The 12,805-nt window shown below is 35.2% G+C and overlaps 1 protein-coding gene across 3 annotated transcripts in view; it reads right to left on the bottom strand.

Moving 5' to 3' along the window:
* Window positions 1-576: 576 nt before the first annotated feature.
* The window catches only part of LOC139981583 (uncharacterized), a 51,653-nt gene continuing 39,424 nt past the window's right edge, over window positions 577-12,805 (bottom strand). For 2 of the 3 annotated variants that reach the window (XM_071994066.1, XM_071994067.1), the window contains exons 34-44: window positions 10,452-10,534; window positions 9,672-10,039; window positions 9,029-9,170; window positions 7,848-7,957; window positions 7,091-7,210; window positions 6,811-6,922; window positions 6,132-6,263; window positions 5,198-5,360; window positions 4,637-4,876; window positions 3,519-3,542; window positions 577-2,102 (exon numbers count right to left, since the gene is read on the bottom strand). In XM_071994066.1, the coding sequence (XP_071850167.1) occupies window positions 1,853-2,102; window positions 3,519-3,542; window positions 4,637-4,876; window positions 5,198-5,360; window positions 6,132-6,263; window positions 6,811-6,922; window positions 7,091-7,210; window positions 7,848-7,957; window positions 9,029-9,170; window positions 9,672-10,039; window positions 10,452-10,534 (1,744 nt within the window). In that variant the 3' untranslated portion in view covers window positions 577-1,852. The remainder of the gene's footprint in view (window positions 2,103-3,518; window positions 3,543-4,636; window positions 4,877-5,197; window positions 5,361-6,131; window positions 6,264-6,810; window positions 6,923-7,090; window positions 7,211-7,847; window positions 7,958-9,028; window positions 9,171-9,671; window positions 10,040-10,451; window positions 10,535-12,805) is intronic. The other variant, XM_071994068.1, reaches the window with a different exon arrangement.

Genomic DNA, 12,805 nt, shown 5'->3' with positions numbered 1-12,805 from the left:
AAAACAATTATTAGAAATCAGAAACAGCAACAACAAGACCTCTGGGTACAAAGTAATGAAATCTTTATGAAGGGACATTTGACATAAAGAGACAGAGAGAGGGTGATAGACAAGGATAGACATCTATGTGAGTTTCCATGGAGGTCTTCAATGGTCTTTATCACTTAAAATGTCCAAGACCTGTGTATAAAGTAGCTTAACAGAAAGGTTGTTGAAGAGTCCCTCAGCCAGTATCCCAAAATTGGAAAGTAGGCTTGAATAGGATTTCACTTTAATTTTTTTTTGTATATACAAGAAGCACTTCATGTAGGCTACTTCACTTATAATCATAGTGGCAGGTATTTTAAGTCCCAGTTGCTTTATGGTATCATCATTGCATCTGGAATTCTTATAAAATCCTGTATTTTGGTACTATATCATACATAATATATTATTTCTGCGTGACTTGGAAGTTTAAATTTACAAATTTATGATATTTTGATATGCAATATGATGTAACGACGGTTAAAGCAAATTTACCGAAAGATAAGAGATGCTAAATATGGCCAAAGAAATCAACATTCTTTACTGAGAATAGTTATTTCCATGTTCGTTTTTTCAAGCAACCGCTCCAAATTCCCCGCTTCATGAAAGCCCATTACAACTTCCGAAAATCCTTCCTGCCACCTCAAATACCAAAATGTCAACAATTTAAAAATCAGAGCTAATACTTGTACCAGTTACTCCATGGTCTGAAATTGTTAAATATCTTGTGGGTCAACCAACAATAGCACATTAAAATTGACCGACAGACAACCGTCTTATTTACAATAAATGGGCTTGACCCTTGATATAATGAATGTACCAAACATATCCACCATTTCTACGATTTGGACAATCTGTGACAAGATAGATCCAGTTTGAAAGCCTACAAAAAAGTCAGTCTAAATATGAAGAATTTATTTCGTAAACTGCCTGTGAAGTGTAGTAAATATTCCGGAAGTAGATCTTGTTTAACTTTCAATCAAACCACGTACACTATTTTAAATGGTAGCTTTGTTCACAATATCTTCCCTACTGCAGTACAAACATAAAACCCATCACTTCACACACAGACACTTGAACACACACATAGAGACCAAAAAGAGCATATTTACACGGCAAAGAAAAAAAGGTACAAACAAGTTATGAAATATTTAAGCAGGACAATTATTCTTAATAATAAAATGAAATGTCCATAGTGAAGTGGATGCCTAACCTTCCCCAACCCCTACCCCCTCTTTACCAACCTTGTTCAAAGTCATCTGATATTTACATTGCTTATTAAAGGTTACTATTATACAAAGATTTCGCTTAAATTACAACAAAATTGGCCAATTGTGGAATATTTACAACTAATTTCCATGACCCAAAGTTCTCAATCAGTAATGGAAATTAGTACATTGGTTCAGTCTGGAGGTCAGCAGTATTCATTTTCTTGCAGGGTTAACCAAGGATTTTCGATTTAGACTGTTTAAACCACCAGTAAGTAAATACTATAAATTTCAAATTATTCCAATGTTCTTCTTACACCAACTTATCAATTTTATTTAACTTCTGCCCCAACAGATGAGTTATGTTTTCTGAAATTTTTTAAAATTGTAACTGATCTTGCGTGGTGTGCAGATATTGTGTGGCGTGTAGATATTATGTTGTCGTTAGATTTTGTGTGGTAAGTAATTGTTTATGACTACTTCATGTTTATTGAAATGTTTAGAACATTTATATTCTGACTTCAATATTTCATATTATAACATCAATATTTCTGACATCAATATTTCTGACTTTTCCCAAGAGAGTGGCAACCCTGTTTAAATGTCCTTTAATAACATCTTTAATGTTTTTGTTGTCTTGACCGCCAACCCTGATTTGACCTTCTCGTGAAGAGCTTGACAGATCCACAGGCTGGATTGACTTCATCTTCTGACGAGGATGTGGGAGCGAGACGAGATGACCTTCTTGGAAAAGTTGACCCGATAGCAGCTCTGAAGGAGTTATCCCGACTCGAGGCAATCGACAGAGTGCGGCTAAGTTTGCTGACTGAGAGGTCAGAGCATTCTTCCTCGAGGGTTCGCTTCAGAGATCTGCAAAAATCCAGATGGAGAAGAAGAAGAAGAAGCGAACTGTCAAATATTAATTATGCATCAGCAGATCTCCATTTCCTATAAGAGATATTCAAAAGAACTCGGCAGAAAAGCAATATTTAGAGGTTTAAATCATCAGATATTTATCGGGTCAGAAGCAGTCTCCTCATTACAAGAAGGATACAGGAGATAGAGAGGGAGAAAAAGGGAAGAGAAAGCAATAAACAAAAAAAGAAAAAACACCTTCCAGGATGTTAACTTGCCAACTACTGCCATCACTGGACTAAAACAAATGAAAACAACAGCTTTGCAACACAACAAGCATGCAAATTTGAAATTAAAAAAGTGGAAAGCAAGCAAGCAAAAAAAAAAAAAAAAGTAAAAGTAAAAGTAAGCAGAAATGCTAAATGATCTCATCCATTAGCCAGATTGCAAACATGGATGCAACTGAAGCGACCGATGATACTATATTTTAAATTTTTTTGTATTTTGTATTGTTGTTGTTAGTTTTCAGAGAACCTTGTGAAGAGTTGACGAACATCCAAAGACCGCATCTGGGATACTATTATTAAGAAAGAGTGTTGGTTTGAAGCCTTTTTTTCTAATACTTGACTAGAATGACCAAACTAATGTACAAGCACCCGATACACACAGAGAACACAGTTAATACTGTAAATTGTAAGTTTTGTACCAAAGTATAAACTGGATCCGGCTATAAATCGGTAGCAGGTGCTATTAGGATTACAGTAAGAACTGAGGATATGTGTAATTCCACCAAATCAAGTTTTTGGGATTTTGTGGGATTACACATATCCTCAGTTCTTACTGTAATCCTAATAGCACATGCTACCGATGTATCAGATTTGTCAGCACAACCCAGTTTTTACTGTGGTACAAAACTTTAAGATTTACGGTAGTTACTGTAATCCCTGTGTGAATCGGCTGGTACAAGAGCTTCATGAAAAGAACTATAAACTAGTGAATTGCCATTCATACTCCATCAAGAGCATGAAACCTTCTTGATCTCATTATGGGACAAGAATGAATTTGTAGTTAACGTTCCCTTTCTACTGATAAAGTGTGTGAAGTATCAGAACTGTTCATCTTAGGATATCATGTTTCACAGATACATATATATATATATATGCCTTCAGGACTGCAAAAGTTATGATATTCACCAAAAACAATAGCTTTCCTTCCATGCTCCTGATGTTAAAGTTACATTTTAATGTTACTTACGAGATTAAATCACAGATATAAGATAAAAAGCAAAAGCAACAAAACAAAAAACAATGGAAAAAGCGGAAAATAAATTAATCATGCAAAATTTAAGTTTAAGTGCAATTAAAAAGTCTTTCTGCGCAAATTAAAACAACACAAAGTAAGCCTTATGAAGGTGCCACCGACATAAGTTACCTCTTATGAACTGGTCCTAGATCTCTGAAGGCAAATTAAAAAAAAAAGGACACGATTGAAAAAAAATATTAATAAAAGATTGACTTCTGGTTCTGATCTGAATAAGACACTTTATATTTGAAGTTATGAATCTGATGTCATGAAACAACAATTCATCTTTAATATGCAGCAAACTAAGTACACATTCCTTTGCATAATGTTACATGTCTATTTTGCATTTTGTAAAAGATTTGTTTCTGGAGTTAGTTTGACAACATCTTCTTGAAAGGAAGTTTTGTTTATGAAAACAAATATATTGTTTTATTAAAGCTAGTAGCTTTGCACTTTACAAGTTTACATCAAATAACAATCCAGTTGACACTTCTGAGGAAGTTATCAAATAGAAATGCCAATAATTCACTGACTGAATAAAAGAGTTAAATTAAGTGTTAGCTTTCTTACTATATATACCAGTCTTAGGGAATAATTGTAGTGTTCAAGTTTTGTCTAGCAGGTTTGGTGGCTCTGAATTCATCACTTGAAACACTATGATTACTGAATACAATTACTGCTATACATCCTTGCATAATAAGGTCCTTTGATGGGGACTTGAGTGTCCCTCCTGATCCTTTTTTTTCTACTAAACTAAACTATAAGTTCGTATATCACTTTACTATTTCTCATTGTATTTTGTTATGCAATTTTGTATTATGTAATTCACTGACCTACATCATGGTTTATCTGTCATGGGCATGAGGCATAAACATAATGCATAATGACTGCTTGACTGGTTTTACAGAATGATTTTGCACCACCCACCACACATTGTTTCTACTTTAATGCAGAGTTCCTTGTGTGAATAGAGGACATAACTATTCAAAGGATTTTCCATGTCTGAACGATATTAACCATTTACTGCAGCCTTGTCAACAAATACTGAAAGCTAGAGACTTCACAGGGTTGCATTATTTAAGCAGAAGATAAAAAATTTGTTTTACCCCCCCCCCCCTATATATGAAATATTATTTAGTAGCAGAGGTTGTTGGATGTCATGTTCTCTGGAAAGCTTCATGGCTGTTGACATTTCTTGATTATTTTCATGATTTTGATTAATTGATGTCAACAGGTTTTTTACTCACATTCTTGAACTTCTCCTGACCACAGCAGAAGGTGTAGTTGCAGCCTTGGGCGTGTCTTCCAAATCCTCCATATCGACCGTGGTCTCGGACGGCTCTGGGGTGTCGTCTAACAGGTTACCCTGCAGACATATAAGCTCAGCCTTCTGACTATGGTTGCTGGTGACATACACAGCCCCCTCCGATAACGCATAACCGGTGAATCGTGGGTTCGGTAGCTCCATGAATGAGTGTGCTGCCACCCTGTGCATAAATAATTCATAAGAAGGCGAAGGAAGTCAAAAATAGTTATGCTTTTATAACAATTTATTGAGCTCTGAAAGATTCAGATGCACACTTTCATAAGCATTACTATCAATCACGTTTAAAGCTGATATGAACAATGATAAATGGAAGCAATGTGCAAATGTCATAAATAATTTCCTCTTTGCTCTGAAATTTTTTTAGGTCAAAATCAATATGGAAAAAAAAAAAAAAAAATCACTATCATTTAAAAAGACGATGAAATTTTTATTTTTATTTATCCCTTCTTTTAAATGACAACCACATATGTTGATCACTCACCCTTCTTTAGCAGAAAAGGGTTTGATTTCCAGAACCTCCAGGCAGTTAAAGTGTGTAATGTAGAGGTACGGCTCCCTATAGGACACAGACAGGGGTAACCTGGACCACTGCAAGTCATCCTCTCGGGTACGCTTACCCTGGGCATCCACAAACAAGGCAAACTCTGAATGCAAAAGAAACGAAAGAGAACCTTTAATATGACCAGCTTGCTTTCACCCTATTTATAATTACCAGGCAAACTAGAGAAGGGAATTCAACTTTAAATAACTTACAGTGTGATGTTTGACTAAATTACAGAGTAAAGCAAACACTTATAGCTATATGGAGATGAACATGTCTTGTACTCAGTATACAAGATGCAGTGTCATCATTTTATTTTTTATTTTTTTTCTTCAAATTTCAGTGCAGTACCAGACTTAACTGTGTATGAAGAATCATCAATAGTTACTATGGTTACAGTATTCATGTAAATCACCAGTAATAACTGTATCAATGTAAATTCATCATTAGTAATTATTGCTACAGTATCCATATAGCATCATCAGTTGTTACTATGGTTACTGTTTCCATGTAGAATCATCAGTAGTTACTATGGTTAATGTATCTATGTAGAATCATCAGTAATAACTGTAGTTACTGCATCCATGTCAATTCATCAATAATTATTATTGCTACTGTATCCATATAGCATCATCAGTAGTTACTATGGTTACTGTATCTATGTAGAATCATCAGTAATAGCTGTAGTTACTGCATCCATGTAAATTCATCAATAATTATTATTGCTACTGTATCCATATAGCATCATCAGTAGTTACTATGGTTACTGTTTCCATGTAGAACCATCAGCAGTTACTACGGTTACTGTATCCCGGTAGAATCAACTCAAGTTACTATGGTAACCATTTCCATGTAGAGTCACACATGATCTCACCATGAAAGCAGAGTAGGAATTCTTCAGTTTCTCCAGCCGGTGCTACTTGTAGGACAGCAACCGGGAAACTGTTCATGATCGAACTGCTGTTGATAGCATGAGCCAGTGATGAATCATTGGAATCCAGAAATTCTGTCAAAAAAACACAGAAAATGAAGAAATATGTGATAAGAAACAAATGTCTTCATCTTTAAAATGGTCATCAGTAGTACTGTGTCCAAAATTTCAGTTTACAAGAAAGTTAGTTAAATACTTTTATACAGGCATTTGTCATTTAAACTTCTCCACAGACAGAAAATAAACTGACTTTAGACGATAATAACATGTTTCAGGGACAGGCAAATGATTTGAGAGTAGCAGTAAGTGCTTGTTCAAGTTTGAGCAAAAGTGACCGTTATTGAGCTTTTAGCATATTTGAGGGTTTTGCAGATGTCATTTCCAATACATGTATTGAAAAATCTTTATGGGAAGTAAATCAATTTAAACAAAAGAACTGGTTTATATCTGTTACGTGGAGTCATTCTTATCCTAGTTTTTGCTTTGATAAAAATTACCAAACTTTGATATGCTTTTAAAGATACACATTAAGTATATTCACTGTCCATACAAATTCAATATAATATTTCTGCTAGAGAACATTGTTTTTTGCCTGATGAAGAATGAAATGTAAAGCATATACCGTCTGTTTTAAACTGTTTGATTTCTACTTCGTAGAATCGATCCATCCCTGCTAGCAGCTTCCCGCTCTGCGAGAATAAAAGGCAGCTACATGGCTCTGCCGTGGGAATTTCCTGCAAAAATAAAAGACAACAACCTTGAAATAACATGTATTGTCTAATTGCATTTTTGTCTAAGTTCCAAACAATCTGAATCCCTACGAGAACAGAAAGTAACAACTAATGGAAGGGTTATCTTTTGGTGGAAGCGTTAAATAAATCACAAAATTAGTTCTGACTGACCTTCTTTAAGCTGAAGCTCTTCTTCTCGTAATTATACTTCATAATGGCAATCTTCTGAGGCTGAGCTGCACACAGGTAGATGGAGTTATTAATCTCTTCAACGGCGAATAAATGACAAGCCTGTGAATAATAAACACAACCAAATACAAAATAAATAACTAATAAAGCAGGACTCGTGTTATCATATTCTATCTGAGGATAGGAGGACAGGTTGGCACAGCCTGTGGGGAAAGGGGTCTAAGTTGAGAGGTTTCTTATGCCCCTTGTGGGTGGAAAATTGCTTTTGAAGGGTTTCTATCCCCCTTGTGGGTGAAAGTTGCTTTAGAAGGGTTACTACATGAAAATTGTACCAGATTTAAAGTTTGAAAAGCTAAGGTTCATGTGTAACGTTAGATTGAAGGATTGTCACTATTGACTATATATATTTCTTTGCTCACATTGGGTGGCTCCATCACTGCCAAGAAAATGATTCCACTGTATTTATTGCAACTTTTTTGGAACTTTTCTAAAACATTTGTACAAAAAAACATACGTAAAGTTGGCAGATATCTAGATATATGGTATCACTGAGTAGGACTGACATTGAAAAATAATCTTTTGTGATATTGCAGACAATATCGATAAAAGCATGTCATCTACAAATATTTAGGAATCAATGAGTCGCATTAAAAATTTCCAAAAACCTGGACGATATTCCAAGATGATACCTTCTATTCCAACATGTGTGTGCAAACTGCATCTATCAGTTACAGCTCACCTCAACATTCAGGACAGACGAACACCTAACGTAGGAATCTTTCTTGTTTGCTATCTTGGCTTGCGCCGTGAGATGAGATACTTCAATGCAACCGAGCTTCCTCAGCTCTCCTGACAACCAGAATAAAAAACAGAAGTAGTACCATTATATTATATTTAGAATTATGCTTTTTAAGAACTCATTTATCTACAGAGCAGCCATTTATATTCAAAATGGGCTCTTAGAATCTCTGTTATAATCCTTTAAATCTTTCAAACTTCTAATCCTCCATCTTATTTCTTATTTGTTCATGCTTTCATGATTGCACATGTTTACGTCTTTTGTGTATCATTATTATCTGTCCTATTTATAAATTTTGTAATTTATACTGCAATAAAGAAATTGAAATTGAAAATAGATTTCTGACTACCATATACTGTTCATTACTTATTTACTCCAAGACAGTAGTAAATTTTCTATGGATACCAAACATCGATACAAATGCAGTTCATTTAATTTGATTGGTCAAGTGTCATTTTAAGTTCTGAAATTTATTTGAAGAAAACTACTTAAGTTCAATATGAAAGTATTTTGGAAAACCAAGTCAAACAGGGCAAAGACTTTGAGAACCAAGTTAATATGAAAATTGATGTACACGGAGCAATCCTGACTCCATTTAGCACAAGAGAGTTATGACAGATGCCCACAATATATTACATACATACAGTGTACAGGGGTAACTAATATTGCTAGTTGCCAGTGGACACTGATAGGATCAGTGGTTGTGTGACCTTTTGCAAGTTTGGTATTAGGTTTAGACTTTAATCAGTCGTTCTTTGTTTGGAACACTGGAGATCTGAATGAACGCACCAACGAATATGAATCTCAATGTGTTAAAAAGATTGGTTAAATGTTACTCTGGGCTTAAGGTGTAGTATCAATTTTCAATGTTGGTTTTGAAACTTTGGAATTCCCTGATAATTATTACACAATTGTAACATTTTGTCAAAATAAAACATTAGTTAAAAATTTAAAAATATGACATGATAAAACAGGGGTAATATTTCCTCTGTAGAAGAAAAATATTGAACTTCTGACAAAAAATGGAAAAGTCACATCTATGGATTTGATGAACATTGATCAATCTCTGCATTGCTGAAGCAATGAATAATAAGACTATACTATCAGGATTGTAAACCTACCAGCTATAATGATGACAGATACCAGCTGAGGAATATACTTCATCTGATAAATACTACCGACACCGAGGAGCTGAGCTACAGGGTCCGACATCCTCTCCAAATTCATCACGTAGAGGCCCTCATCGCACCCTAGAAGCAGAAACTGATGAGATGAAGAAAAAGAAGAAGAATGAGTAAACCAAACACATTTAATCATCTTGAAAATATTCATGAGGAATTTTGAGTAAATTCCCATTTATTCCATATCATTTATTTGGTGGTTTTATTATTTTTTAATTATTTTTTGAGTGCTCAGTGATAACTGGGAGGTATTTTGTGTGGCTCAGGTTTATTTGTATCAACAGCCATATCTCTGAATATTTGTGAAACATATCACATGGAGAATGGATACCGTTAAACTTTAGTACAGAACTTTGCTTTTAATTTGAGGTTTACATCACATGTAGAATCGATACTGTTAAAATTTAGTACCCTATACGTTATGAGTTTTAAATCACATGATTAATTAATACCGTTTAACTTATTACACGATACTTTTAATTTGAGTTTTACATCACATGTAGCATAGATACGGGTAAACTTTTGTACCCTATGCTTTTATTTTGAGTCACACAATACGCTGCTGACATTGTCGATCACTTACTTCATCATTCAGTATCATGGTACAGTTGATGTCCAGTTTATTGTCCTGCTCTAAGCTGAGTAGAGTATTCGTATGTATGGAGGCGGTCGCTCTCTTCACCTCCGCGCCACCGAACCCATTCAGAGCTACCACATTCTCCAGCACCGCCACCCATCTCTGCTTCTCGGGGAAGGTCGGTGCCATCAGGTAGAGGGCGGTGTCCTCAGAGGGGAAGTACGACTGAGTGGTCTGGTGGTGCTCCAGGCGGATAACGAAAGGGAGATCGGAGGGGACTGTGTTTGGCAGCTCGGCTGGGATGATACCGGCGTGGATACTGACCCACCCTTCCTTCGGTTGAAGGTCAAAGGTCCTCCAAGGTTTACTTGTGTCTTAATAGTGAAGAATAAGAAGAGACAGAAATACCCAGATGATTTGATAACAGTCTGAAATCAAGCATAAGTTTTACGGAACATACTTAAACAGCTTTCTATCCTTCAGATTGATACTATGGTCAAGCTAATTTTTCCTTTCTAAACAATTTCTAAAAGGGTCCTTTTAATGCACAATTATAGAAAACAACATTCTCATTTCAGCTTAAACATACCAAAACATTGTAAAATAAACATTTATGATATACATTGTAAAATAAACATTTCATAAAAATAAATATGTAAAATAAATTTTACACATCTATAGCTCTGGTAAAGCCAGTGTAAAAAGAGATCATGATTTTCTTTGCTGCAGAACAAAAACATCAAAACAACAACTACAAAAAGAAAGAAAGAAACTAAAAAAACTAACCTTTCATATGTTCCCTGTTGAATATTAACAACTGAGGTCCCTCTAATGAAACCCATTTCTTATCCCAGCCAAGTTCAATTGATCTGAGAACAGAGGGAAAACTGTTGTAATATGGAGGAGCAATAATGGAAGATAGCATAGTTCGGAGTCTGCCATTATGTCAATGTTTGTTCACTAAGTGCACACAAAGTGGACAGCAACAAGTAGTGTTCAACCGATTAACCTAATCGGAATCGGAATCGGTACGAATATTGCATAATCGGAACATAATCGGAATCGGTTTAAATTACGTGGAATACCAGTTATTTCATACCGATTATTCAAAAACATATGGAAGGTGAAAATATCATTATTCAAAAACATATGGAAGTTGAAAATATCAACTGATATTAGGTTTGTTCTTTTACTACGAAATATTAAAATAAGACACGCTCTATACGTCTTTCACAGTGTATACTTTCATCAATTTACGCTGCCAGGGTCGCCGATTTTGCTTCCCTCGTGGTTAGTGACTTCAAATTTCTTGGCACAGTAGGCATAGCAGCAATACCAATTTCGCGAATTAACGAATGTGCTTGACAGGGTCGGAAATAAGCGGGAGCGATGTGCTAAAAAGCCCTCCTAAAGCACAATTACGAGTGTGAAAAAGAAATATAAGAAAATCGCCCTCGTTATATCAGGTGTCTGTGTAAAATTAGTTGTGACATGCGTTTGCTTTAGCTAGGAATTGCAGTTGCAGCGCGAATCGCGCAAACAGTTTTCACATCCCGCATCAAATTTGAAGCAGTGCGGTAGGGTCGCGCACAATCCCCGGGAAGTTACCGTGGACAATTACGGCGTGCACGAAGCAATTTCAGTACCAGCGAAAATAACCTAAAATCCTCACAAATCTCCGACCACATGGTAGCCTTACTTCACACTAAGTCAACTGCATGGAAATCTAACCTTGCCATCTGTTTATTCGCTCTAGTTGTGTCGCAAATAAAAAATAAAAATATCCACGGAAACTGCAATCTTCGACCACATGTTAGCCTAACAACCACACTAAGTCAATGAGAAATGTAGCCTAACCATCGGTTTGCAAAAAAAAAAAAAAAATGCGTAGCAAACTTTCAATTTGCTGGAAATCGGCATTTGTTTGGAAGGTACTGTAAGTGATATGTCTTATAGAGGGAATGTTATATTTTATATTGGAGTAGTTTCTAGTTGTTATTATTTCTTTACATCAATCTGGTATTACATTTTAGAGTAATTTTAAACAAGTTACGATGGTACAATTTGCTTTTCAGTTTGATTGGCCTAAGCTTACATTTTCTAATTGAACCTGAATAGAGTTAAATAGGTAACGAATAGGTATGTTTAACTTGAAGTTCGTAACATTTCTATTTGTTCATAAACAGTATAATACTGAAAATAAGTAGAAAATAATGTCGGAATGAAGGCAACATGTCATTAAAATTTACACTTTGGTAAAGATTGAAGATGAATGGTTTGTCTGAGATACTTTTTGAGATGGATATTTTGAGTAACTATTCTTAGCCCATTTCGAGCCATTAACAGGTGACATTCACGTCGAGGTGGTTAGGCCATTCGCTTAGCACAGTACTGACTAGGTAGGATGTCATATTTCCGTATTTTGGAAATTTAAAAAAAAAAAAACCCTTTTTTTTTCTTTCCGAGAAACTCCAGAGGTAATTTGGTACGTACAAAATGATACCTTAGAGCCTTGTATAACAACGAAGCAAAAGGAAACAGGGGAAAATCACAACAATTATATATTATATTGTTTCTGTCAAACTTTATTGCCGATTTCGTATATACGGGATATTTTCTCATTTTCAAATAATCGGAATCGGTACGATTATGGAAAAAATAATCGGTAATCGGTATTTTCTGTTATGCATAATCGGTTGAACACTAGCAACAAGTAAATCAAAAAACATCAAAATCTTACTTTCGGGGTTCAATATTATGTTATATTTCCCCCCCCCCCTTCCACCCCGAAGTGTGTAGCAAACATCTGCAATATTAGGGAGCAGTGTCTTCCCACAATGCATTGCTGTAGGACTATATTAAGAGTCATGAGTCTGTTGTCTTCTGAACCTCAGAAAGCAGTGAGAGTGATGTGTCTCTGCCTTCAGTACTTGTCAATACATTTGTTGTGGAGTAGATTTTAGACCACTTTTTTTGTTCTGGCACTTTTTGTGCTCTGTACTTTCATAGAGTACTTATTTTATTCTCTTCCTTATAAATTCTATATAAAAATCATACTAATTGTTATGTAATTGCAGAAAGATAATCGGAGTCTGAATAAATCAGCCAATCATTCCCAATTAATCTTCAATTGTTGTATC

Source organism: Apostichopus japonicus, chromosome 15 (assembly GCF_037975245.1).
Source record: "Apostichopus japonicus isolate 1M-3 chromosome 15, ASM3797524v1, whole genome shotgun sequence".
Classification (NCBI taxonomy): domain Eukaryota; kingdom Metazoa; phylum Echinodermata; class Holothuroidea; order Aspidochirotida; family Stichopodidae; genus Apostichopus; species Apostichopus japonicus.
The sequence above is the reverse complement of the archived record's forward strand: the minus strand, read 5'-3'. Positions and strand labels throughout refer to the sequence as shown.